Consider the following 27,538-nt stretch of genomic DNA (forward strand, 5'->3'; position numbering starts at 1 on the left):
GCATGGGTTTATAGCGCTGTGACAGCGTGGACAGGTACCTTATCTGCAGAGATTGAGACCCTAGTATGCATATAAATATATTAAGATGCTGTCTTAAGTGATAGATATATAATTATAAAGCATGCCCAAAGGGACATGAGTATACTGGGTCCTAGAGACAAAAGCTATGTCGATTTCTGCTTGACGTGTCCTGTAGAATATAGATTGGACAGATGATGCCGACTTAAGAGGCATATGGAAGGCTGAGGATTGTGTGGAGAAAGGTTCTCGGGCCTGGTCTCCACAGATATAGTTGGTAATTCTGCTAGTTGCCCTATATTCCTGCACAGCCTAGGAAAGCACGACATTATTAAATGCAGCTTTTCGAATAAAGAAACAAGAAAGTCTGAGGTGCATCCTTTCTTGTCAGAGCCGGGGGCAGAGGAAAGAAGCTGTACAACACAGCTAGTCCCCAGGAACAGAAGTCCTCCCCGGCCTCTACAAAAATCCACCGCATGTCGCTGGGGCTCCATAGGCGGAGCTAGGCCCGGTGGGGACACGCCTTCGTAAGTTCAGCCACAAGTGGGTTCACTCCCTGTTAGATCCCTGGGCAATAGAAATTGTGTCGCAGGGATACAGGCTGGACTGTGAGAAGATGCCCCCTCACCGATGACCCGGCGGGCTTCCCCCCAAGAGAGGGAGCCAGTGTTAACTGCAATTCGCAAATTGTATCTTCAACAGGTGGTGGTCAAGGGTCCCCTCCTTCAACAAGAGGGTGTTATTATTCGACCATGTTGTAATCCCGAAACCAGACGGTTCGGTTAGACCCATATTGAATTAAAATCCCTGAACATATACCTGAAAAGGTTCAAGTTCAAGCTGGAATCGCTAAGAGCGGTCATTGCAAGCCTGAAAAGGGGGAGACTTTATCGTGAATCGGGACATAAGGGATGTATACCTTCAGGTCCCCATTTATCCACCTCATCAGGCGTACCTCAGAATTGCGGTACGGGATTGTCATTACCAATTTCACAAGGTATTGGCGGATATGATGGTGCTCCGGCGGAAGCAAGGTGTCACTATTATCACATACTTGGATGATCTCCTCATAAAAGCGAGATCAAGAGAGCAGTTGCTGGACAGCGTATCACTTTCTCTGGAAGTGAAACGGCAACACGACTGGATTCTATATATTCCGAAGTCGCAGTTGGTTCCTACAGCTCATCTGCCTCGCCTAGGCATGATCCTAGACACAGACCAGAAAAGGGTTTATCTCCCGATAGAGAGAGCTCAGGAGCTCATGACACTGGTCAGGAATCTATTGAAAAACAAAACAGGTGTCAGTGCATCACTGCACTCGAGTCCTGGGAAGGATGGTGGCATCATACGAGGCCATCCCCTTCGGCTGGTTCCATGCAAGAACAATGGAACTTACTGGACAAGTGGTCCGGATCACATCTTCAGATGCATCGGTTAATCACCCTATCCCCCAGGGCCAGGGTGTCTCTCCTGTGGTGGCTGCGGAGTGCTCACCTTCTCGAGGGCCGCAGATTCGGCATTCAGGACTGGGTCCTGGTTACCACGGATGCAAGCCTCCGAGGGTGGGGCGCAGTTACACAGGGAAGAAAATTCCAAGGTATGTGGTCAAGCCAACAGACTTGCCTTCACATCAATATCCTGGAACTAAGGGCCATATACAACGCCCTAAGTCAAGCGGAGTTCCTGCTTTGCGACCAGCCGGTTCTGATCCAGTCAGACCGCTGGGGCTCATGTAAACCGCCAAGGCGGCACAAGGAGCAGGGTGGCGAGGGTAGAAGCCACCAGAATTCTTCGCTGGGCGGAGAATCAAGTAAGCGCACTGTCAGCAGTGTTCATTCCGGGAGTGGACAACTGGGAAGCAGACTTCCTCAGCAGGCACGACCTCCACCCGGGGAAGTGGTAACTTCATCAGGAAGTCTTCACGCAGTTTTGCAAATTGATGGGAACTGCCTCAGGTGGACTAGATGGCGTCCCACCTCAATAAAAAGATAAAAAAGGTTTTACGCTGGGTCAAGGGACTCTCAGGCGATAGCTGTGGTCGCACTAGTAACACCGTGGGTGTTCCAGTCGGTCTATGTATTCCCTCCTCTTCCTCTCAGACCCAAGGGCTGAGAATTGTAATAAAAGGAGGAGTGTGAACAATATTCTTTGCTCCGGATTGGCCAAGAAGGACTTGGTACCCGGAACTGCAAGAAATGCTCTCAGAGGACCCATGGCCTCTGCCTCTCAAACAGGACATGTTGCAACAGGGGCCCTGTCTGTTCCAAGACTTATTGCGGCTGCGTTTGACGGCATGGCGGTTGAACGCCGGATCCTTGCGGAAAAGGGCATTCCGGATGCAGTTATTCCTACGCTGATAAAGGCTAGGAAAGACGTGACAGCAAGACTTTTTCACTGTATATGGCGAAAATAGGTTGCTTGGTGTGTGGCCGGGAAGGCCCTACAGAGGAATTCCAGAGGGGTCGATTCCTGCACTTCCTACAGTCAGGAGTGACTATGGGCCTAAAATTAGGATCCATAAGGGTCAAGATTTCGGCCCTATCCCTTTTTCTCTCAAAAAGAACTGGCTTCACTGCCTGAAGTTCAGACATTGTTACAGGGGTGCTGCATATTTAGCCTCCTTTTGTGCCACCAGTGGCACCTTGGGATCTTAACGTTGTATTGGATTCCTAAAATCCCACTGGTTTGAGCCACTTAAGACCGTGGAGCTAAAATATCTCACGTGGAAAGTGGTCATGCTTTTGGCCTTAGCTTGGACTAGGCGTGTGTCAGAATTGGCGGCTTTGTCATGTAAGAGCCCACATCTGATCTTCCATATGGAAAGGGCAGAATTGAGGACTCGTCCCCAATTTCTCCCTAAGGTGGTATCATCGTTTCATTTGAACCAACCTATGGTGGTGCCTGCGGCTACTAGGGACTTGGAGGACTCCAAGTTGCTGGACGTGGTCCGGGCCCTGAAAAGTTATGTTTCCAGGACGGCTAGAGTCAGAAAAACTGACTCGCTATTTATCCTGCATGCACCCAACAAACTGGGTGCTCCTGCTTAAAAGCAGACTATTGCTCGCTGGATCTGTGGCACGTTTCAGCTGGCACATTCTGCGGCTGGACTGCCGCATCCTAAATCAGTAAAAGCCCATTCCACAAGGAAGGTGGGCTCTTTCTTGGGCGGCTGCCCGAGGGGTCTTGGCATTACAGCTTTGCCGAGCTGCTACTTGGTCGGGTTCAAACATATTTGTAAAATTCTACAAGTTTGATACCCTGGCTGAGGAGGACCTTGAGTTTGCTCATTCGGTGCTGCAGAGTCATCCGCACTCTCCCGCCCGTTTGGGAGCTTTGGTATAATCCCCATGGTCCTTACGGAGTTCCCAGCATCCACTAGGACGTCAGAGAAAATAAGAATTTACTCACCGGTAATTCTATTTCTCGTAGTCCGTAGTGGATGCTGGGCGCCCGTCCCAAGTGCGGACTCTCTGCAATACATGTATATAGCTATTGCTTAACTTAAGGGTTATTGTTATGAGCCATCTTTTAAATGAGGCTCAGTTTTTTGTTTCATACTGTTAACTGGGTATAGTTATCACGAGTTGTACGGTGTGATTGGTGTGGCTGGTATGAGTCTTACCCTGGATTCCAAATCCTTTCCTTGTAATGTCAGCTCTTCCGGGGCACAGTTTCCCTAACTGAGGTCTGGAGGAGGGGCATAGAGGGAGGAGCCAGTGCACACCAGATAGTACCTAATCTTTCTTTTAGTGTGCCCAGTCTCCTGCGGAGCCCGTCTATTCCCCATGGTCCTTACGGAGTTCCCAGCATCCACTACGGACTACGAGAAATAGAATTACCGGTGAGTAAATTCTTATTTTCCGTGGTCTTCCGGGTCTTTGGTGTTGCTGAGCTCTCCAGTGCGTTCTTTCTTTTTAAGAATGTTCCAAACAGTTGATTTGGCCACACCTAATGTTTTTGCTATCTCTCTGATGGGTTTGTTTTGATTTTTCAGCCTAATGATGGCTTGCTTCACTGATAGTGGCAGCTCTTTGGATCTCATATTGAGAGTCGACCGCAACAGATTCCAAATGCAAATGTCACACCTGGAATCTACTCCAGAGCTTTTACCTGCTTAATTGATGATGAAATAATGAGGGAATAGCCCACTCCTGTCCATGAAATAGCTTTTGAGTCGATTGTCCCATTACTTTTGGTCCCTTAAAAAGTGGGAGGCACATATAGAAACTGTTTTAATTCCTACACCGTTCGCATGATTTGAATGTAAATACCCTCAAATTAAAGCGGAAAGTCTGCAGTTAAAGCACATCTTGTTTGTTTCATTTCAAATCCATTGTGGTGGTGTATAGAGCAGAGGCGGAACTACCGGCAGGGCAAGCAGTGCGTTGCACTGGGGCCCGCCTCTGTCCAGGGGCCCAAGCATGTAATGAGTCAAACTGACTCATTACATGCCGCTGTGCGCTGCGGGCAACCGCTGCCCGCAGCGCACAGCCGCCCACAGAGGAGAAGAGCAGCGGAACGGACGGGGGAAGGAGGAGGACGGAGGTGAAGGAGGGAGCCGCAGCAGCGCTTTGTTACTGGTGGAGGCGCTGCTGCTGCTGCCCCTCTGCTTCACTATAGGCTGTCTTCCGAGAACAACCTATAGTGAAGCAGGGGGGCAGCAGCAGCAGCGCCTCCATCAATAACACAGCGCTGCTGCGGCTCCCTCCTCCACCTCGTCTACTGCCCGGGAATCGTCAAGCTGCACGAGGAGCCTGAGCCAGCGGAGAGGGTAAGTATGATTCTACTTTCTTTCTTTCTCTTTATTTCTTTCTTTCTTTCTGTCTCTTTCTTTCTTTATTTGTTGGGACTGCCTGCCGCTATGTGTAAAAATGGGGGACTGCCTACCGCAAAGTGTAAAAAGGGTGGACTGCCTGCCGCTATGTGTAAAAATGGGGGACTGCCTGCCGCAATGTGTAAAAAGGGGGGACTGCCTGCCGCAATGTGTAAAAATGGGGAATCTGCCTGCCGCAATGTGTAAAAATGGGGAATCTGCCTGCCGCAATGTGTAAAAATGGGGAATCTGCCTGCCGCAATGTGTAAAAATGGGGAATCTGCCTGCTGCAATGTGTAAAAACGGGGCACTGCCTGCCGCAACGTGTAAAAAGGGGGAATCTGCCTGCCGTAACGTGTAACAAGGGCACGCTGTCTGCCGTAATGTGTAACAAGGGCACGCTGTCTGCCGTAATGTGTAACAAGGGCACGCTGTCTGCCGTAATGTGTAACAAGGGCACGCTGTCTGCCGTAATGTGTAACAAGGGCACGCTGTCTGCCGTAATGTGTAACAAGGGCACGCTGTCTGCCGTAATGTGTAACAAGGGCACGCTGTCTGCCGTAATGTGTAACAAGGGCACGCTGTCTGCCGTAATGTGTAACAAGGGCACGCTGTCTGCCGTAATGTGTAACAAGGGCACGCTGTCTGCCGTAATGTGTAACAAGGGCACGCTGTCTGCCGTAATGTGTAACAAGGGCACGCTGTCTGCCGTAATGTGTAACAAGGGCACGCTGTCTGCCGTAATGTGTAACAAGGGCACGCTGTCTGCCGTAATGTGTAACAAGGGCACGCTGTCTGCCGTAATGTGTAACAAGGGCACGCTGTCTGCCGTAATGTGTAACAAGGGCACGCTGTCTGCCGTAATGTGTAACAAAGGCACGCTGTCTGCCGCTATGTGTAAAAAGTGTACGTTGTCTGCCGTTATGTGTAAAAAGGGGACGCTGTCTGCCGTTATGTGTAAAAAGGGGGACGCCGTCTGCCGTTATGTGTAAAAAGGGGACACTGTCTGCCGTAATGTGTAAAAAGGGGGACGCTGTCTGCCGTTATGTGTAAAAAGGGGACGCTGTCTGCCGTAATGTGTAAAAAGTGTACGCTGTCTGCCGCTATGTTTAACAAGGGCACGCTGTCTGCCGTTATGTGTAAAAAGTGTACGCTGTCTGCCGTAATGTGTAAAAAGTGCACGCTGTCTGCCGCTATGTGTAACAAGGGCACGCTGTCTGCTGCTATGTGTAAAAAGGGGACGCTGTCTGCCGTAATGTATAAAAAGGGGGACGCTGTCTGCCGTAATGTGTAAAAAGGGGACGCTGTCTGCCGTAATGTGTAAACAGAGGAATCTGTTCGCTGTAAGGTGTAAAAGGGTCTCTACCTGGTGTAGTGGTGCTACTGTGCGGCGTAATTTGAAGAATGGAGACTACTGTGCACCGTTTTAGGAATTGGTATTATTTTGTGGCCACACCCCTTCCCCGCGAAGCCACGCCACTATGTATTTTTGCGCGCGACTACGGCGCGCACTGCCCCTGTTTTGCATGCAGGGGTGGGGCTCCGATGCCGTTTCTTGCACACAGTGCTAAAATGTCTAGTTACGGCACTGTTGCTAGGTATCCATTTCTCTGGCCCTGAGCAGGTCCCCCTCACCAGATCCTCTCAAGGGGTGAGGGGGTGGACTTGGATGGGATGGGGGGGCAAAGCATTTTGTCGCACCTGGGCCCACCGCTTGCTAGTTCCGCCACTGGTATAGAGCCCAAAATATCAGAATTGTGTCGATGTCCCAATATTTATGAACCTGGCTGTATATCTACATATCCACATAAATGCAGTTATTCCAAAGTATATGCGCATGTTTCCTACCAAATTCCTCAACAACATTGCTTCCTGGCTCACTCACTTTCTCCTCCTCAGACAGGGTGTGGTATGTAAGGTCGACAGTAAGTAGGTCCACAGTGTTTAGGTCATCACTATTGGTCAACAGTAAGTAGGTCGACATGGTCTAGGTTGACAGGTCAAAAGGTCGACATGAGTTTTTAATGTTTTTTTGGTGTCGTTTTCTCCGTACAGTGACCGGGAACCCCAATTAGTGCACCGTGTCCCCTCGCATGGCTCGCTTTGCTCACCATGCTTAGGGGCAGGTTACCGTTCCCACGTGGATCATTAAGTAAGAAAATGTTTAAAAAAAGAAAAAATTGAAAAACTCATGTCGACCTTTTGACCTGTCGACCTAGAACATGTCGATCTAAAGACCCCGTCGACCTACTTACTGTCAACCAATAGTGGTCGACCTAACGACCGGATACCCTCAGACATTCCCTCCATTATCTTAAGTGATTTCAACATCCCAGTTGATATCCCCAGAAAATCCTCTGCCTCTAAACTCCTTAACCTCACATCATTGCTTGGTCTCTCCCAGTGGACCCCCTCATCCTCCCATGTGAGTGAGCACTCACTTGATCTGGTTTTCACTCACCGTTGTAATATTTCTGATTACTTCAACTCCCAATTTCCCCTCTGAGACCATCACATGCTCTCTTTTAACGTATCCCACTATGCTTCTCCACCTCTGCCTCCTAAGACTACCATCACTTAGCGTAACATTGAGGTTATCAGTGCCATTTCCTTATCCTCCCTGTTCGACTCACTTCTCTCTCCTGCCCTGAACTAATCACTTCCCTATACAATGCCACCCTTACGTCTGCTCTTACTCCAGCAACCACTATTCACCCTTGCACATCAACACCTCAACCCTGGCACTGCAAATTCACCAGATAGCTGCAAAATGTTTACGTACCACTGAGGGGCAGTTAGGGAAATCACACTCTAAGGTGGACTTCCTCCATTTCAAATTAATGTTCTCATCCTACAGTGCTGCCCTCTCCCTCTCTAAACAGTCATATTTCAAGAACCTCATATCCTCCCAGTCTTCAAACCTCCAGCGTCTCTTTGCCACTATCAACTCCCTCCTTTGCCCTCCCCCACCTCAATTCTCTTCCTCACTCTCTGCTCTTGACTTTGCCACCCACTTCACATCTAAAATTAACTACATACGTAAGGACATCAAATTCCATTAGACCCTCAGCAACCTCTCCCCATCCTTCCTACCAACCCTGACTTCCTTATACCCTGTATCTGGAGAGGAACTCATGGCCCTCATCCAGTCTACCCACCACCACCTCCCCACTTGACCCTATTCTCTCCGGCCTCTTCCGCTACCTCTCTCCTTCCTGTTGCCATCTTTCCCACCTTCTAAATCTCTCCCTCTCATCAGGCACTGCCCCCTCTGCCTTCAAGCATGCCCTTGTCTCCCCTGTTCTTAAAAAAACCTACCCTTGTTCCTAACACTCTCTCCAGTTACAACCACCTTACCACCTTTCTTTCCTCCCACTCCCTGCTTGACCCATTTCAGTCTAGCTTCCATCCACTCCACTGAAACTGCCCTCACGAAAGTCTGCAATGAACTCCCTGCTGCCAAATCCAAAGGCCACTACTCTCTGCTTATTTTTCTTGACCTCTCTGCTGCTTTTGACACCGTGGACTGCCCTCTCCCCCTGCGAATCATTCACTCCCTTGGTCTACGTGATACTGCCCTCTCTTGGCTGCACTCCTACCGCCCAGACCATCCCTTTCTTTGTCTCCTCTCATGACCTCAACACACACACACTTCCACTAACAGTAGTTGTCCCCCAAGGCTCTATTCTTGGACATGTCCTTTTTCTCTTTCTACATGTCCTTTTCAGGTAAGGTCATTAGCCCTTCTGACTAACATCATCATCTCTATACTGATGATACTCCGATATACCTTTCCTCCCCTGACTTCTCGTCTTCCCTCCTCACTCGTATCTCCAACTGTCTCTCTGTTACCTCTTCCTGTACCAGCACTTTCTTAAACTTAACATGTCTAAGACTGAGATTATCATCTTCCCAACCCTCCTGCATAACCTCACCTCCCACAATTTCATTATCTATTGATAACACAACTATCTCCTCTAGTCCCCAACCCCAAGTATGCTGTCTTCAACTTATCCAGGATCAGACCCTTTCTCACCATAGATGCTACTAAGACCCTCATACACTCACTGGTCATCCCCAGATTGGACTACTGTAATCTCCTCCCTGACAACTGCCTCTATCCACTCCAATCTATCCTCAATGCTGCTGCCTGTCTCATCTTCCTCTTCAAACATACAACATCCACCTCCCCTCTCTAACAAGCCTTACACTGGCTCACCTTCACCGTCAGAATCCAATTCAAGTTTGCCACACTCTCTTATAAAGCCCTCACCCATTTAAATCTCTGACGTTATCTCCCTTTATACTCCCACCCACCCTCTTCACTACACAAATGCACGATTCCTCTCCTGCCAACTGATTACTTCCTCCCATTCTACCTCCAAGATTGTGCACATCCTGCTCCCTATCTCTGGAATTCTCTACCTCTACCCATCAGACCACCTCTTTACAAAACTTCAAACTGGCTCTCAATACCAACTACTTCATTAAACCCAGCTGTCTCTCACCCTAACCCTCCGTTCCATGCTCACTGCTACCCCATCTGTGTCACCTTGGTCTGTCTTCCACTCTCCTTTTAGAATGTAAAATCTTACGAGTAGGTACCCTCTCCCCTCATGTGCTTTTCCCTTTCTTTCTTAGGGGTCTGTTTACTAAGCCTTGGATGGAGATAAAGTCGCTGGAGATAAAGTACCAGCCAATCAGCTCCTAGCTGTCATTTTTCAAACACAGCCTGTAACATGGCAATTAGGAGCCGATTGGCTGGTACTTTATCTCCAGCGACTTTATCTCCATCCAGGGCTTAGTAAATAGACCCCTTAGTCTATCATTCACTCCATGCTCCCTACAACGGCGCCTTTCCTTCAGCCTCGGCCATCCTGATGCCTATTTCAGTGTCACGACCATTGTTTCTCTTTCATCCTCTAGGGGACACTGGAGTCCTATACAGTAGGGGTGTGAAGCCTTGAACCGGAGGTGTGGCACAATCTCAAATTAGCATTGTCTGCACAGCCGGCTCCTCCCCCTTCACATCCCTCCTCCCTCAGTTTGAAAAATTGTGCTGGAGGCACAACACGTGGAGAACCTGAGCTCCTGACTAAAAATCTGAAAAGATCTGCGTCAACCTAACAAAAGGGGGACAAGGCTGCTTGATATTGAAGAGACAAAGATCCCCATTGAAGGGATCTGCATCTCTCCGCAGGAGATCCTCCAGAGTCCTCTAAATAGTGAGTACTGGTAAAGTAGCATAGGGTCTTTTAGGTATAATTCTTAAAAAAAAAAAAAAAATTCTTCTTTCTCTCCCTCTCTCCCTTAGGATGTCTCTCACTCTCTCTCTCTTTAAGTGTGCACCCTCTGCTGCACTGCAAAGTGTTTTCAGCGGCCAGCGCGCGGGAGCCAAGTGCGGCGCGGGACTCAGCGTGTCTTACCTGTGTGCAGGGAGAGACGGCTGAGCGGCGCGCTGCACAGCGGAGACGAAGCGGTGCACAGGCACCGCTTCGGGAAACAGCCCCGGCGCGCACTGGTCAACGGGTTCGGTGTGCGCATCAGCCAGGGGAAGCGGCGCGCGCCAGCTGGCGGAAGCCTCATATAGACGTACGCCGCGCGGCTAAACAAGCGCGCGGCGTTAAGAGAATAATGTCAGAGAGCAGTGAGATTGTTAAAGGGAAGAGCTGTAAAAAAATAAAATAAAATGTCTTACCGTTTGGTGGGGGCCATGTTGAGTTACAGAATGGCGGTAAGACATGGCGTCTGTGTAAAGAAGGGACCTCCTTCCACCCCCCACCCCCCCACCTTCCCGCTCAGTAAAGAAGGGAAATTGTTTTTTTATTACACTGCTCCCCCTGCTGCACTGTTTGAATAGTGCATATAATATTAAGACATTCTGCAAACAGCTCCCTCTGCTGCACTGTTTGGATAGTGCATATATTAATAACAGTAGAGATATTCTGCTAAACAGCTCCCTCTGCTGGGGAAAATAAATATATATGAGGATCTCCTGAAAAGTAATCATTTACAAATTTATATTTTCAAGGGACTTCTATTTCAAAGATCCTGAAGAAAATACACGGAAGCAGGCGGATACCAACTCTAGCAACGTAGCTGCTATACGGTTGGGGTGTGGGAGTTGAGAGTCGGCTGGTGTTTTTATTTTCTTCTAATTTTTTTTTTTCTGTAAAAATAATTGACCTGCCCCTTCTCTATAACAGAGGGCTGATAAAAAAAAAAATTTCCAGCCGAATCCAATACCTTCGCTTCCGTCATCTCCCAGTCTTTCTCTTCCTAGTTTAAAGGGTGACAGCGCTGCGTAGTAACCCGGTAGAGGGTTTTAGAAACAACATGTCTAAGGCAACCAAGACCTCAAAGACCTGTTATGTCTGTACGAAATGTAACAAGAAGAGCACGCGGGTTGGCAGCTCCGGGGTGTGCGACTCCTGCTTAGACAAGGACGCTCCACCTGGGAGCAGTGCTCTGGCTAAGGCATGGGAAGACAACCTTGCTAATAGAATCTCCAAGGAGATGGCAGAATCGCGCAGGCAGCAATCGGAATGGGCTGCGGGATTCTCAAAGACGATGGAGGAATTTCTCATCAAGTTAACGCCGCCCACACACGCAGAAACGAGTGTGCGCAAGGCAGTTAAAAGAATGCTTCCTATTATACCGGAATCCAAGGAGGAAGAGGTTTTTCTTCTTGATACGGAGGAAGGTGAGTTAATTGAACCTAACCTAGATGCCGATTTTCCAGAGGAGGACACGGCAATCTCTGGTCTGGACTCCTTGATTGACGCGGTAAAGGAGATCTTAAACTTTCAGGTAGAAGAAATACGGGAGCCGGAAGATTTCGATTTGTTCGAATCCCAAAAGCCGCGTTCAGCAGTGTTTCCCATACCTAAATCCCTCCAGTCTCAGATGGAGGAGGCTTGGAAACAACCTGACAAACGATTTCAATTTCCGAAACGGTTTCAGATAACTTATCCCCTACCTAGGGGTGTAATGGACAAGTGGGAGAATCCGCCGGTAGTGGATGCTTCCCTAGGAAGGTTGTCAAAGAAGACAATCTTACCAATTCCTAACGTAACTACTTTAAAGGATGCGTCAGACCGTAAGGTGGACACAGCGTTAAAGTCAATTTTCGTAGCAGCTGGTGCAGCGCAGAGACCTGCAATCGTCTGTGCTTGGGTTAACAAGGCCATGGGGGCATGGTCTGGACGTATTGTACAAGCTATTGAGGAGGAAAATAGCTTAGAAGAGATTACCCAACTGGCGGAACACATTCGAGAATCTGCTTCATACTTCTGTCAGGCTTCTAAGGATATTAGCAGAATCGCATCACGCATATCTGCATCGGCCATATCGGCTAGAAAGATTTTATGGCTTAGAGAATGGCAAGGAGACTCTGACACCAAAAAGGCAGTAGAATCCATTCCCTTTGGGGGTGAAATGCTGTTCGGACCAGAGTTGGACAAGTGGATTTCGCAGGCTACAGCGGGGAAGTCCACTTTTCTGCCTACTCCTTATACGAGAACCGCTCCACAGACTAGGAGAGGTTATTTGGGACCAGCATTTACTTCATTTAGATCTCAGTCCTTTCGAGCCAGAGGAAGGGGTTTCGGTACACAAGCACGTGGGGGCAGAGGTAGAGGCCGCTCACAAGCAGCAACCAGAAAGCAGGATAATCCTGCTGACAAGACCGTGGCATGACGGCCTCCCAGCTCACCTGGGGTCCCCCTTGGTGGGGCGGCCGACTGGAAGGTTTTCAGGACATCTGGGCCAAAACCTCACCAGAACTTTGGGTGAACAACTTGATCTCTCAGGGATACAAACTGGAATTTCAACAGAGGCCTCACAGTCAGTTTTTTACAACAGGATTGCCTCAGTGTCCTCAGAAAGCAAGGGCACCACGGGCAGCAATTCTCAAATTGCTACATGCAGAGGTCATTATTCCGGTTCCAGCTTCTCAGAGAGGAACGGGGTTCTATTCCAATCTTTTTGTCGTGCCAAAGCCAGACGGGACGGTCAGACCAATACTCAATTTAAAAGTTTTCAACCAGTTTTTAAGAGTCTACAGATTCAAGATGGAATCAATCCAATCAGTCATTGCAGGCTTAGAACAGGGCGAGTTCATGGTATCCATGGACATAAAGGATGCATATCTGCATATTCCAATCTGGACTCCTCACCAGGCTTGCACTGGTGGTGGATCACTACCAATTCCGGGCATTGCCGTTCGGCCTAGCATCAGCCCCAAGAATTTTCACAAAGATCATGGCGATCATGGTTGCAGGACTGAGGCTGTTGGGAGTCACGATTATACCTTATCTGGACGATTTATTGATCAAGGCTCCATCTCAGAATCGACTGCTCAAGGATGTTCAGACATCCCATCAATTCCTAATTCAGCATGGATGGATTGTCAATTTCCAAAAGTCCAACCTCATACCGACTCAACGGATTCAATTCCTCGGTCTCATCTTGGACACGGTCCTATTACGGGTGTTCCTACCAGAGAACAAGGTCGAGGACCTACAGAGATTAGTGGCTCAGGTACTGAGGACGCAAACCGTTTCTCTGCACCTCTGTGTGCAACTTCTCGGGAAGATGGTGGCGTCGTTCGAAGCTCTCCAGTACGGCAGACTTCATTCCCGACCATTCCAAATGAACCTCATTGCTCAGGGAGCAGGCTCGCACTGGCTTCTCCATCGGAGAATCCGACTTCACCCACAAGTACGGGTCTCTCTGATATGGTGGTCGTTACACAAGAACCTTGCAGCCGGCAAGAAATGCGGCATTTGGGATTGGAGGATCCTGACGACGGATGCCAGTCTCAGAGGTTGGGGAGCCGTCCTAGACGACCATCAGTTTCAAGGACGGTGAACGCCACAGGAGAGCAAACTACCCATAAATATCCTCGAACTAAGAGCAGTTTACAATGCACTTCTCTTAGCAGAAGACCTAGTCGAGAATCAACACATCAGGATTCAGTCAGACAATGTCACAACGACGGCTTATATAAACCGTCACGGAGGAACAAAGAGCAGGATGGCGTTAAAGGAAGCCACAAAGATCTTGTTGTGGGCGAAAAGAAGAGACATCATTCTCTCGGCAGTGTTCATTCCAGGTGTGGAGAACTGGGAAGCAGATTACCTCAGTCGCCAGGACATGCATCCGGGAGAGTGGTGCCTTCATCCACGGATTTTCAACATGATTGTGAGAAGATGGGGTCTACCTCAGGTGGACCTAATGGCGTCTCGACAAAACCATCAGCTGCCCAGATGTGTCAAGGACGCGAGATCCAGAGGCAGAAGGAGTGGACGCATTAACACTTCCTTGGTGTTACAGGAGGGTTTACATATTTCCACCATTCCCACTCATACCCAGGGTTCTGAAAAGGGTAAAACGGGAACGAGTGTGGGCCATTCTAATCACACCAGATTGGCCCCGCAGGAGTTGGTACTCCGATCTGCGGGGATTACTTGCGGAAGATCCTTGGAGGTTACCTCAGAGAGAGGACCTGCTATCTCAGGGACCGTTCCTACACCCCGACCTGAACAGGCTGCGTTTGACGGCGTGGCTATTGAAACCCGGATCTTAAGAAACAGAGGGATTCCACGAACGGCCATCCCTACAATGATTGCTGCTAGAAAACCGGTCACAGCCAGGCACTACTACAGAATATGGAGACGGTACATGGCTTGGTGTCAGGAGCGGGGATGGAATTAAACGAACTTCCATTTATCTCGACTTCTACTTTTCCTTCAGGCCGGTCTAGAAGGAGGGCTCAGACTGGGCTCTCTGAAGGTTCAGATTTCGGCTCTCTCCATTCTTTTTCAACAGCGGCTAGCATCCTTTCCAGAGATTCAAACCTTTTTACAGGGGGTTCTGAGGATTCAACCTCCTTTTCGGCCTCCCACGGCACCATGGGACTTGAATTTGGTGTTAGAATATTTAAAGTCATCGGTTTTTGAGCCGTTGACGAGCACAGACCTGAAATATCTTTCTTGAAAGGTCACGTTATTGCTTGCCTTGGCTTCGGCTAGGCGGGTTTCTGAGTTGGGAGCCTTATCCTGTAAGAGTCCTTTCTTGGTTTTTCATGAGGATAGGGCGGAACTCGGTACAAGAGCAGACTTCCTTCCGAAGGTGGTTTCGGGGTTTCACGTTAACCAGCCAATAGTGGTCCCATCCTTCCAGGGTCTCACAGCTGTGGACGTGTCCTTGGATGCTGTCCGAGATTTACGGGTATATGTACAGGTTACGTCGTCTTTCAGAAAGTCGGACCATTTGTTTGTTCTTTATGATGGGCCAAAGAAGGGTTGGCCGGCATCTAAGCAGACTCTGTCTAGATGGATTAGACTTGCCATTCGGCAAGCTTATATTTCCTGTGGCAAACAGGTTCCAGTTCAGACGGGTGCTCATACTACCCGATCAGTGGGTGCCTCGTGGGCGGCTGCCAGAGGTGCTTCCACTACGCAACTTTGCAGAGTGGCGACGTGGTCTTCAGCCCACACGTTCGCAAGATTTTACAAGTTTGATACTTTTGCTTCCGGAGAATCTAAGTTCGGACGTTTGGTTTTGCAGGCCACCGACAGCACTCCCTCCCTGGGGGAAAACTTTGGGACGTCCCCTACTGTATAGGACTCCAGTGTCCCCTAGTGGATGAAAGAGAAAAGAGGATTTTGGTACTTACCGATAAATACATTTCTCTGAATCCTCTAGGGAACACTGGACGCCCGCCTCGGTGCTGTCAACCTGCTGTGTTCAAAGTTCTTGTTTTAAAACAGTTCGTGCAAACAGCGTTAGTTGTTCGGTTAAGAGTTCTTGGTCGCTGTTTGATATGTTGTACGGTTCGGTTCCTCGCCATGGGCTATAGTGTCATGTCCTATTCTCTCAGTCACATTTTTCAAACTGAGGGAGGAGGGATGTGAAGGGGGAGGAGCCGGCTGTGCAGGCAATGCTAATTTTAGATTGTGCCACACCTCCGGTTCAAGGCTTCACAACCCTACTGTATAGGACTCCAGTGTCCCCTAGAGGATGAAAGAGAAATGGATTTATCGGTAAGTACCAAAATCCTCTTATTTGTCCTACATTGTCTCTCCGTTTTCTTGTTTTGTCCATGTGTTTGTGTACTTTGTTAGGTGCTGCGTAATCCTTATGGCGCCATATATATATAAAATACAATAATAATAATATCACCCACAGAGGCATAGGGTAAGCTAATGTGATTTCTGTCAGACTGCAGGTGCTATTGCTGAAGCATTACTGTGAGGAAAGGGACAACAGATTATGAGCCGGATGTACTAAGCGGAAAATGCGGTAAACTCCCTGTTTACCGCATTTTCCTGATGTACTAACCCCCGGCCGGCAGGTCAGCGCCGCGGCGGGGTACGCCAGCTTTAGCTGGCGATAGTCCATAGAAGCCTATGGGCTTCTCTCCGCGGTGCTGTGTGAGGGATCCGATCGGATCCCTCCCAGCATGCCCTGCGGCCGCCCCCGTCACCCCGCGCATGCGCAGACTGACTCCCGGGCCGAATCCCGAAAGTCAGGCTGCCGCTGCGCATCGCGGAGGTCAGCTCTTATCGGAAGAGCTGTCCTCCGCAATGCTGATTGCATATGTTAGTACATATGCGATCAGCTTTGTGGCAATGGGCGGCGATGTACATTAGTACATCCCGCCCTATGTGTTCCCATGTAACAAGTGGCTCTCTCCATTCCGGACTGTGGTGGTTCATGCAACAGAGCCAGTCTCTGCAGCCAACATATTATCAGCACCAGCGGCCAAAGGTAACCAGTAGTCGTGGCAATGAGGTGGGTGTGGCTAATTAGTGAGTTTGTGCTCCTGGTACAGCAAACCTAAAACTATTCAGCAAAAACAAATATTGTTTAGCCGTTCACACAAAACATAATGTATTGTGGTGGTTGTCCGTTTCAGATGAAGACGACGGTCAGACAAACAAGAAACAAAGCACACCATCCATTGCGGACGCTGAGCTACATGGCTGCAGGAACACTTCTCCAATCACATCCATGGGACTTCAGATATCCTCGTGCAAACCAGTGGAAACTGCTACAAAAGCTAATCCTGATAAGGTTTCTAAAACAAATGTTAATAAATCAGTTGCATCACATAGAAGAGCTGAAAGTAAAGAATCACAGAAGACAGTAATAAGGAAACGTGCTTCAGCTGAGAGACAGCCTCAGAAGGTTTACAGGTGTGAAATGGGAGCCCCGACTGTGTCTCCAGGGAATACAGATGGGACAAGTAAAAATGTGTCTGATCAGGTCATTATGGTGGTGGAGCCACCATCTAAGACCATAGCAGCAGACGGTAGCATCCAGCAATCTCCAATTGGTGAGAAAGATTTAGATAATGGTGTAACCGCTACAGCCATAAGTACAGTTGGAAATCTTCTAGTACAGAATAACCTACAGGCAGAAGCACTTACTGCTCCAAATTATGGGAACGCTGGCAGCCCAGCAAGCTATGCAGTGGTATCTCATGAAAGCAAAGAGTCACCTGTCATTGATGAAGTAAATGGCCATGCCTGGAAAAATACAAGCTTTGCTTTGATTAATGGAGACACAAAAGAAACCATTAGAGCATCATCTGATGGCATGAATCAGGATTCACAGTATTTACCCAGTGATGGCACAAAGGATGGGATTGATGATAGAGCCTCACAGCTTCTCTTATTACAAGTGCTCTCACAATCTGTGGACAACGTGCCTGCCAGCTCCCCCCGAGCAGATTCTCAGCCCTGTTCTAACTGCTGGAACAATGCTGAAGCAACTGATTTTCACAGAGCTAAAGCAGATGAAGACATTGAGGTCCATACACAGAGCCATGGATATACTGGGTCATGTTTCCAGCTAGACAGTGATGCCGCACAAACATCCGGTTACTGCTGCTCCTGTGGAGATGGCTGTAGCTATGTGTCTGATTCCACGCTGGATGAGGACTACCTGTTTTATGATACCTCACTCAGCCTGTCGGAAGACGAGGACTCTGAAACTCCTTTAAAATCCGGCCGTTTGGTTACAGGGACAGAAGATAATAATGAAGAATACAACATGAGGGTATGCCATGTGACATTCATGAACAGGTCTTTTAGACGCTACACGGTACCTATCCCTTTTGATTTCATTACTTGCAATATGTGACAGCCATAATCAATGAGCAGAATATAAATGCACAACTTTAAACACATTTTTGTGTTGTTTCTGAAAGATACTTTTCCCTCCCACTTCTTCATTCCCTATCTCCCTATGGCTCCATATATCAGCAACACAAAAAAACAAGTCACAGATTCTGTGATTTAAAAAAAAAAAATTTTTTTACATTTTAAAGATTCCCCAATCCACCAACCTGTACCCATACATTAGATATTTCTCATACGTCCTAGAGCAGGGGTGTCAAAGACAAGGCCCGCGGGCCAAATCCGGCCCGCCAGACCTCGTCTGATGGCCCGCGGTGCCGCCGCCATGAAACCCCCTTCTCCCGAGTGCCCAGCTCGGGGGGGGCGGGGTTTCGCGGAATGACGCGATTGCGTCGTGACGTCACGGCGCAAACGCGTCATTCAACGAAACCCCGTCGGAGGAGGGAGAAGGGAGCCGCGCAGACGAGGAGGGAGAGGCGGCTGAAGAGCGGCGAGAACCGCTTCAAATGTAAGTCAGCCCCTCTCCCTTCCTCTCTTTCTCTCTCTCTCCCTCCTTCCACCACCTGCCACAATGTGTAAAATGGGGACCTGTACCTGCCGCTATGTGTAAAATGGGGACCTGTACCTGCCGCTATGTGTAAAATGGGGACCTGTGCCTGCCACAATGTGTAAAATGGGGACCTGTGCCTGCCACAATGTGTAAAATGGGGACCTGTACCTGCCGCTATGTGTAAAATGGGGACCTGTGCCTGCCGCAATGTGTAAAATGGGGACCTGTGCCTGCCGCAATGTGTAAAATGGGGACCTGTGCCTGCCACAATGTGTAAAATGGGGACCTGTGCCTGCCACAATGTGTAAAATGGGGACCTGTGCCTGCCACAATGTGTAAAATGGGGACCTGTGCCTGCCACAATGTGTAAAATGGGGACCTGTACCTGCCGCTATGTGTAAAATGGGGACCTGTGCCTGCCACAATGTGTAAAATGGGGACCTGTGCCTGCCACAATGTGTAAAATGGGGACCTGTACCTGCCGCTATGTGTAAAATGGGGACCTGTGCCTGCCACAATGTGTAAAATGGGGACCTGTGCCTGCCACAATGTGTAAAATGGGGACCTGTACCTGCCGCTATGTGTAAAATGGGGACCTGTGCCTGCCGCAATGTGTAAAATGGGGACCTGTGCCTGCCGCAATGTGTAAAATGGGGACCTGTGCACTATAAAAGGGGGCACATGGCTGGGCACTATAAAAGGGGGCACATGGCTGGGCACTTTAAAAGGGGGCAGATGGCTGGGCACATATAAGGCAGGTGGAGCGGTAAATTTTGGATAGACCTACAGATACAACCGGCCCTTTGATGGGGACCAAACTGCTGATGCGGCCCCCGATGAATTTGAGTTTGACACCCCTGTCCTAGAGGATGCTAGGGACGTTTCAAGAACCATGGGGTATAGACGGGATCCGCAGGAGACATGGGCACTTTAAGACTTTGAATGGGTGTGAACTGGCTCCTCCCTCTATGCCCCTCCTCCAGACTCCAGTTTAGATTCTGTGCCCAGTGAGACTGGTCACACACAGGAGAGCTCTACTGAGTTTCTCTGAAAAGACTTTATGTTAGGTTTATTATTTTCAGGGAGCACTGCTGGCAACAGTCTCCCTGGATCGTGGGACTTAGGGGAGAGAAGCAGACCTACTTCTGTGAGTTTCAAGGCTCTGCTTCTTTGGCTACTGGACACCATTAGCTCCAGAGGGTCTGATCGCTAGGTACGCCTAGATGCTCGTTCCCAGAGCCCGCTGTCACCCCCCTTGCAGAGCCAGAAGACGGGTGAGTAGAAGAAGATCAGAAGACTTCAGTGACGGCTTTGAGGTACCGCACAGCGGGCGCGCTGTGCGCCATGCTCACACACACAGGCACTGTAGGGTGCAGGGCGCCCTGGGCAGCATATAAATCCTCAACAGAGACTGGCAAACGAATATATAAGTGCCCAGGCACTAGGTTTAACCCCCGCCAGTATAAATATATGTAAGAAATAGCGGGGCTGAAGCACGCCATTAAGGGGGCGGGGCTTACCCCTCACAGCTCATTTCAGCGCCATTTTCTCCTCACAGAGACGCTGGTCCTTCCAAAGCACTGCTGTACAGATCACAGTGAAAAACGAGGGGGGGGGGGGGGGGCACAGTTGTTTGGTGCATTATAAGTTAAAAATAAAAAGCACATTATATAATGAGCGCTGTGGAAATGAGCTGGTAAACTCCTTCTGTGTTTCCCTGACAGGATGTACTGGGGTCTATCCCTTATAGCCAGTGTAATGTGTTTGGTACACATGTGTCGGCATATTTGAAGCTGAGTGCTATGCCACAAACGGCTGTGGGAATGACTCTGTCGGCACCGCCGACTCCTAATGGTACTTGGTACATGTGAATAAGTGTCAACATGTTAGTAGATGTATGGTCTTCCCAAGAGAAAACTATATGGGAGACACAGACGTGTGGTGGTGACCCTGTCTGCACCAACAATATCTGACTGGGTAAAAATTGGCATGATAATGTGATGCATATCAGAAAGGGCTATACCTATATGTATATGTATGTATAGTAAGGTTGCATAGGTCTGTGGCACGAACACAGACGTAGTAATATTTATGGAGGGTGTCATATTCATAGAATAGATTTCCCTCAGACCCCTCGGGATCGCAAACATTTTATTTCTCTTACGTCCTAGAGGATGCTGGGGACTCCGTAAGGACCATGAGGTATAGATGGGCTCCGCAGGAGACATGGGCACCTATAAAGAACTTTTAGTATGGGTGTGCACTGGCTCCTCCCTCTATGCCCCTCCTCCAGACCTCAGTTAGATCTTGTGCCAGAGGAGATAGGGTGCATTACAGGGAGCTCTCCTGAGTTTTCTGTGTAAAAGAATTTTGTTAGGTTTTTTATTTTCAGGGAGCACTGCTGGCAACAGACTCCCTGCATCGTGGGACTGAGGAGAGAGAAGGAGACTTACTTAAATGATAGGATCTGCTTCTTAGGCTACTGGACACCATTAGCTCCAGAGGGAGTCGGAACACAGGTCTCACCCTGGGGTTCGTCCCGGAGCCGCGCCGCCGTCCTCCTCGCAGGCCGGAAGATAGAAGCCGGGTAAGTATGAGAAGAAAAGAAGACTTCAAAGCGGCAGAAGACTTCAGATCTTCATGAGGTAAGCGCGCAGCGGTAACGCTGCGCGCCATTGCTCCCACACAACACACACAGGCACAGATGGGTGCAGGGCGCAGGGGGGGGCGCCCTGGGCAGCAATAAACCTCGTTTTTGGTACAAATATATATATTAGGCTGCGGAGGCAGCAAATAGACGATCCCCCGCCATTTTTATGAAATTGAAGCGGGACCGAAGCCCGCCACTGGAGGGGGCGGAGCTTGATCCCTCAGCACTAACCAGCGCCATTTTCTCCACAGAAGCTGCAGAGAACGCTGGCTCCCCGGACTCTCCCCTGCTGAACGCATCAGAGGGCTGATAAAAAGAGGACGGGGGCACATTTCAAGCGCAGTGGCATTACATAAGCGCTATCTGGGTTTTCCAGTGTCAGTTTGGCGCTGGGTGTGTCTCCGTCTCTCCAAAGGGCCTGGTTGGGGAATTGTCCCCGTATAGTTATATCCCTGTGTGTGTGGAGGGTCGGTACGTGCGTGTCGGCATGTCTGAAGCGGAAGGCTTATCAAAGGAGGAGGTGGAGGAGATGAGTGGTGTGTCCCCGTCGGTAGTGCCGACTCAGGAATGGATGGACATGTGGCATATGTTAAATGCAAGTGTAGCATCATTGCATAAGAGGCTAGACAAAGCAGAATCCAAGAAGACATCAGGGGGTCAATCCACAGATTGGACCGACTCACAGGGCCCGTCAGGGTCTCAAAAGCGTCCCTTGTCACAAATTGTGGACACAGATACCGACACGGACTCTTGATTCCAGTGTCGACTAGGATGATGCTAGATTGCACCCTAGGGTGGCAAAAACTATTCAGTATATGATTATTGCAATAAAAGATGTTTTGCATATCACAGACGACCCCTCTGTTCCCGACACGAGGGTGCGCATGTATAAGGAAAAGAAACCTGTGGTAAACTTTCCTCCATCTCATGAACTTAATGAGTTATTTGAAAAAGCTTGGGAATCTCCAGATAGGAGACTGCAGATTCCCAAAAGGGTTCTTATGGCGTACCCTTTCCTCCATCTCATGAACTTAATGAGTTATTTGAAAAAGCTTGGGAATCTCCAGATAGGAGACTGCAGATTCCCAAAAGGGTTCTTATGGCGTACCCTTTCCCTACACAGGACAGGGCACGTTGGGAATCCTCTTCCATAGTGGACAAGGCTCTAACACGCCTGTCCAAGAAGGTGGCGCTGCCGTCTCCAGATACAGCGGCCCTCAAGGACCCTGCGGACCGCAGGCAGGAGACTACATTAAAGTCTATTTATACACATACTGGTACTTTACTTAGACCGGCAATTGCGTCGGCATGGGTATGTAGTGCAGTTGCAGCTTGGACAGATACCCTGTCAGCTGACCTTGATACCCTAGATAGGGATACTATTTTGCTAACTTTAGCACATATTAAAGACGCAGTCTTATATATGAGAGACGTTCAAAAAAACATTGCATTGTTGGGCTCCAGAGCCAATGCCATAGCTTTTTCAGCGAGACGATCCTTATGGACCCGCCAATGGACGGGTGATGCGGATTCAAAAAAGCATATGGAGGTTTTACTCTATAAGGGTGATGTGTTGTTTGGGGATGGGCTCGTGGACCTGGTTTCCACAGCTACCGCAGGTAAATCTACCTGCATCAGTATCAGATGCAGTCCTTTCGGTCGCAAAAGCCCAGAAGAGGTCGGGGCTCCTCCTTCCTTGCCAGAGGTAAGGGTAGAGGGAAAAGAACACCTGCCACGGCGGGTTCCCAGGAACAGAAGTCCTCCCCGGCTTCTACAAAATCCACCGCATGACGCTGGGGCTCCCCTGCGGGAGTCCGCACCGGTGGGGGCACGTCTTCGACTCTTCAGCCAGGTCTGGGTTCGGTCAGACGTAGATCCTTGGGCGATGGAGATAGTTTCCCAAGGCTACAAGCTGGAATTCGAAGAGGTGCCCCCACGCCGATTTTTCAAGTCGGCCTTACCAGCTTCTACCCCAGAGCGGGAAGTAGTGTTAGCTGCAATTCAAACGCTGTGTCAACAGCAAGTGATTATCGGGGTTCCCCTGAGCCAACAGGGAAAAGGGTACTATTCGACCCTCTTTGTGGTCCCGAAGCCGGATGGTTCGGTCAGGCCCATTTTAAATCTAAAATCCCTAAATCTGTACTTGAAACGTTTCAAATTCAAGATGGAATCACTCCGAGCTGTAATAGCCAGCCTGGAAGGGGGGGATTTTATGGTGTCACTGGACATAAAGGATGCTTACCTTCATGTCCCCATATATCCCCATATATCCCGCTCATCAGGAGTACCTGAGATTCGCGGTACAGGATTGTCATTTCCGGTTTCAGACGTTGCCGTTTGGGCTTTCAACGGCCCCGAGGATTTTCACCAAGATAATGGCGGAAATTATGGTGATCCTGCGCAGGCAAGAGGTCACAATTATCCCATACTTGGACAATCTCCTGATAAAGGCGAGATCAAACGATCAATTACTGAAGAACGTGTCACTCTCTCTGAGAGTGCTCCAGCAACACGGTTGGATTCTCAATCTGCCAAAGTCACAGTTGGTTCCAACAACTCGACTATCGTTCCTAGGCATGATACTAGACACGGAACGAAAGAAGGTTTTTCTACCGTTGGAAAGAGCCCAGGACCTCCAGAACATGGTCAGAGACCTGCTAAAGCCAAAAAGAGTGTCAGTTCATCAATGCACTCGAGTTCTGGGGAAAATGGTGGCAGCCTACGAGGCCATTCCCTTCGGCAGGTTCCATGCGAGGACGTTTCAATGGGACATTTTGGACAAGTGGTCTGGGTCCCATCTACAAATACATCAGAAAATAACACTGTACCCCAGGGCCAGGGTGTCTCTCCTATGGTGGCTGCAAAGTGCTCACCTTCTAGAGGGTCGCAGGTTCGGCGTTCAGGACTGGGTTCTGGTAACCACGGACGCGAGCCTCCGAGGATGGGGAGCAGTCACCCAAGGAAGAAACTTTCAAGGACTATGGTCAAGCCAGGAGTCCTGTCTGCACATCAACGTGCTGGAATTAAGGGCCATATACAACGGCCTTCGACAAGCGGAGGGTCTTCTTCGCAACCTACCGGTTCTGATTCAATCAGACAATGTCACAGCCGTGGCTCATGTGAACCGCCAAGGCGGGACAAGGAGCAGAGTCGCGATGGCGGAAGCCACCAGGATTCTTCGCTGGGCGGAAAATCACGTAAGCGTTCTGTCAGCTGTCTTCATTCCGGGGGTGGACAACTGGGAGGCAGACTTCCTCAGCAGACCTGATCTCCATCCAGGAGAGTGGGGACTTCATCAAGAAGTCTTTGCAGAGATAACGGGTCTCTGGGGAGTTCCTCAAATAGACATGATGGCGTCACGCCTCAACAAGGAGCTTCGGAGGTACTGTGCCAGGTCCCGGGACCCTCAGGCAATAGCAGTAGATGCTCTGGTAACTCCATGGGTGTTCCAGTCGGTCTATGTGTTTCCTCCTCTGCCTCTCATCACAAAGGTGTTAAGGATCATAAGACGGAAAAGAGTACAGACAATACTCATTGTTCCAGACTGGCCTTGAAGGGCCTGGTACTCAGATATTCAGGAGATGCTCGCAGAAGATCCTTGACCTCTTCCGCTAAGGGAGGACCTGTTACAGCAGGGACCCTGCACGTTCCAAGACTTACTGCAGTTACGTTTGACGGCATGGTGGTTGAACGCCGGATCCTAGCTGAGAAGGGTATTCCGGAGGAGGTCATACCTACTCTAATAAAGGCTAGGAAGGAGGTGACGGCAAAACATTATCACCGTATCTGGAGGAAGTATGTATCTTGGTGTGAAGCCAAGAATGCTCCTACGGAAGATTTCCACCTGGGCCGTTTTTCTCCACTTTCTACAGACAGGAGTGGATATGGGCCCGAAGTTAGGCTCTGTTAAGGTACAGATTTCGGCCTTATCGATATTCTTTCAGAAGGAATTGGCTTCTCTTCCAGAAGTCCAGACTTTTGTGAAGGTAGTGCTACGCATCCAGCCTCTTTTTGTGGCCCCAGTGGCGCCATGGGACCTGAACGTGGTGTTACAGTTCCTTAAGTCACACTGGTTTGAACCCCTTAAAACGGTTGAGTTTAAATTTCTCACCTGGAAGGTGGTCATGTTATTGGCCTTAGCTTCGGCAAGGCGGGTGTCTGAATTGGCGGCATTGTCTCACAAGAGCCCCTATTTGATTTTTCATGTGGATAGAGCAGAATTGAGGACTTGTCCTCAATTTTTACCTAAGGTGGTGTCTTCATTTCATATGAACCAACCTATCGTGGTGCCTGTGGCTACGAGTGACTTGGAGGATTCCATGTCCCTGGATGTAGTCAGGGCCTTAAAGATTTATGTAGCCAGGACGGCTAGAATTAGGAAAACAGAGGCTCTGTTTGTCCTGTATGCAGCCAACAAGATTGGCGCGCCTGCTTCAAAGCAGACTATTGCTCGCTGGATCTGTAACACGATTCAGCAGGCTTATGTTACGGCTGGATTGCCGTTACCACATTCAGTAAAGGCCCATTCCACTAGGAAGGTGGGCTCTTCTTGGGGGGCTGCCCGAGGCATCTCGGCATTACAGCTTTGCCGAGCGGCGACTTGGGGGGTAATTCCAAGTTGATCGCAGCAGGAAATTTTTTAGCAGTTGGGCAAAACCATGTGCACTGCAGGTGTGGCAGATATAACATTTGCAGAGAGAGTTAGATTTGGGTGGGTTATTTTATTTCTGTGCAGGGTAAATACTGGCTGCTTTATTTTTACACTGCAAATTAGATTGCAGATTGAACACACCACACCCAAATCTAACTCTCTCTGCACATGTTATATCTGCCTCCCCTGCAGTGCACATGGTTTTGCCCAATTGCTAACAGAATTCCTGCTGCGATCAACATGGAATTACCCCCTTGGTCGGGTTCAAACACTTTTGCTAAATTCTACAAGTTTGATACCCTGGCTGATGAGGACCTAGCATTTGCTCAGTCGGTACTACAGAGTCATCCGCACTCTCCCGCCCGATTGGGAGCTTTGGTATAAACCCCATGGTCCTTACAGTGTCCCCCAGCATCCTCTAGGACGTAAGAGAAAATAAGATTTTAAACCTACCGGTAAATCTTTTTCTCCTAGTCCGTAAAGGATGCTGGGCGCCCGTCCCAGTGCGGAAAATCTGCAAGACTTGTATATAGTTATTGCTTACATAAGGGTTATGTTACAGTTGGAATCGGTCTTGGACCGATGCTGTTGTTTGTTCATACTGTTAACTGGTTTTGGGTATTCCAGGTTATATGGTATGATTGGTGTGGGCTGGTATGAATCTTGCCCTTAGATTAACAAAATCCTTTCCTCGTATTGTCCATCTCCTCTGGGCACAGTTCTCTAACTGAGGTCTGGAGGAGGGGCATAGAGGGAGGAGCCAGTGCACACCCATACTAAAAGTTCTTTATAGGTGCCCATGTCTCCTGCGGAGCCAGTCTATACCCCATGGTCCTTACGGAGTCCCCAGCATCCTCTACGGACTAGAAGAAAAAGATTTACCGGTAGGTTTAAAATCTTATTTTTGCCCAGTTACTACTCCCGGAGATCGACACGAATACTGTTTCTTATGTCGACCATAATGTTTCCTGACTAGATCCACAAAATCGGCATTCAGTACATGTTTAATACACATTAAGAACATATTAATGTCACTAGGGACCCTGCTGTTCCTGTCAAAAGGGATATTTATATATGAGTTTTATATATATATATATATATATATATATAGATATATATATAGATATATATATATAGATAGATAGATAGATAGATATTTGTGTGTATAGGTGTATTTAAAGGTATATATGTATATATATAAAAAATTTATAATGAATGCTGAGGTAAAGTTATTCCTTCTCATGTGCTGAGCGGCCGTGACAAGATGTTTTCAAATCCTCAAGAGGATTCCGAGTGTTTATTCTTTTCCCGCCGTGGATAGAATAAAGTGAGAGTCACCCCCTGTTCTGCACGGGGCCCTGTCACAAAGGATGGTATGCAGGAAGATATGTGATACTCTAATTATGTGTCCGCGTGTACGTTGATTATACTTGCATTACGTGCGCATGGGGGAGTAGTTGTATGCAGGGTACTCCTTAAGTTGGGTCATATCTATAACATTGCAGCAGACCGTGCGACCACAAGGGATATAGGACTCTTGGGTTCGCAGGCCAATTCCATGGCGGTCTCGACTAGGAGGGCGTTGTGGATTCACCAATGGAATGCTGAGGCTGACTCCGAGAAGAACTGGAGTCTCTTCCCTATGAAGGCGAAACCTGGTTTGGGGATGGCCTTGTTAAGTTGATCTCGGCAGATACCACTGGTAAGT

At 48.9% G+C, this 27,538-nt stretch overlaps 1 protein-coding gene across 3 annotated transcripts in view; it reads left to right on the plus strand.

Moving 5' to 3' along the window:
- Positions 1–27,538, plus strand: part of LOC134945238 (uncharacterized) — a 95,697-nt gene that overhangs the window by 20,383 nt on the left and 47,776 nt on the right. For 2 of the 3 annotated variants that reach the window (XM_063934402.1, XM_063934404.1), the window contains one exon: positions 16,755–17,944. In XM_063934402.1, the coding sequence (XP_063790472.1) occupies positions 16,755–17,944 (1,190 nt within the window). The remainder of the gene's footprint in view (positions 1–16,754; positions 17,945–27,538) is intronic. The other variant, XM_063934403.1, reaches the window with a different exon arrangement.

The sequence above is a fragment of the Pseudophryne corroboree genome, chromosome 7 (assembly GCF_028390025.1).
Source record: "Pseudophryne corroboree isolate aPseCor3 chromosome 7, aPseCor3.hap2, whole genome shotgun sequence".
NCBI lineage: Eukaryota > Metazoa > Chordata > Amphibia > Anura > Myobatrachidae > Pseudophryne > Pseudophryne corroboree.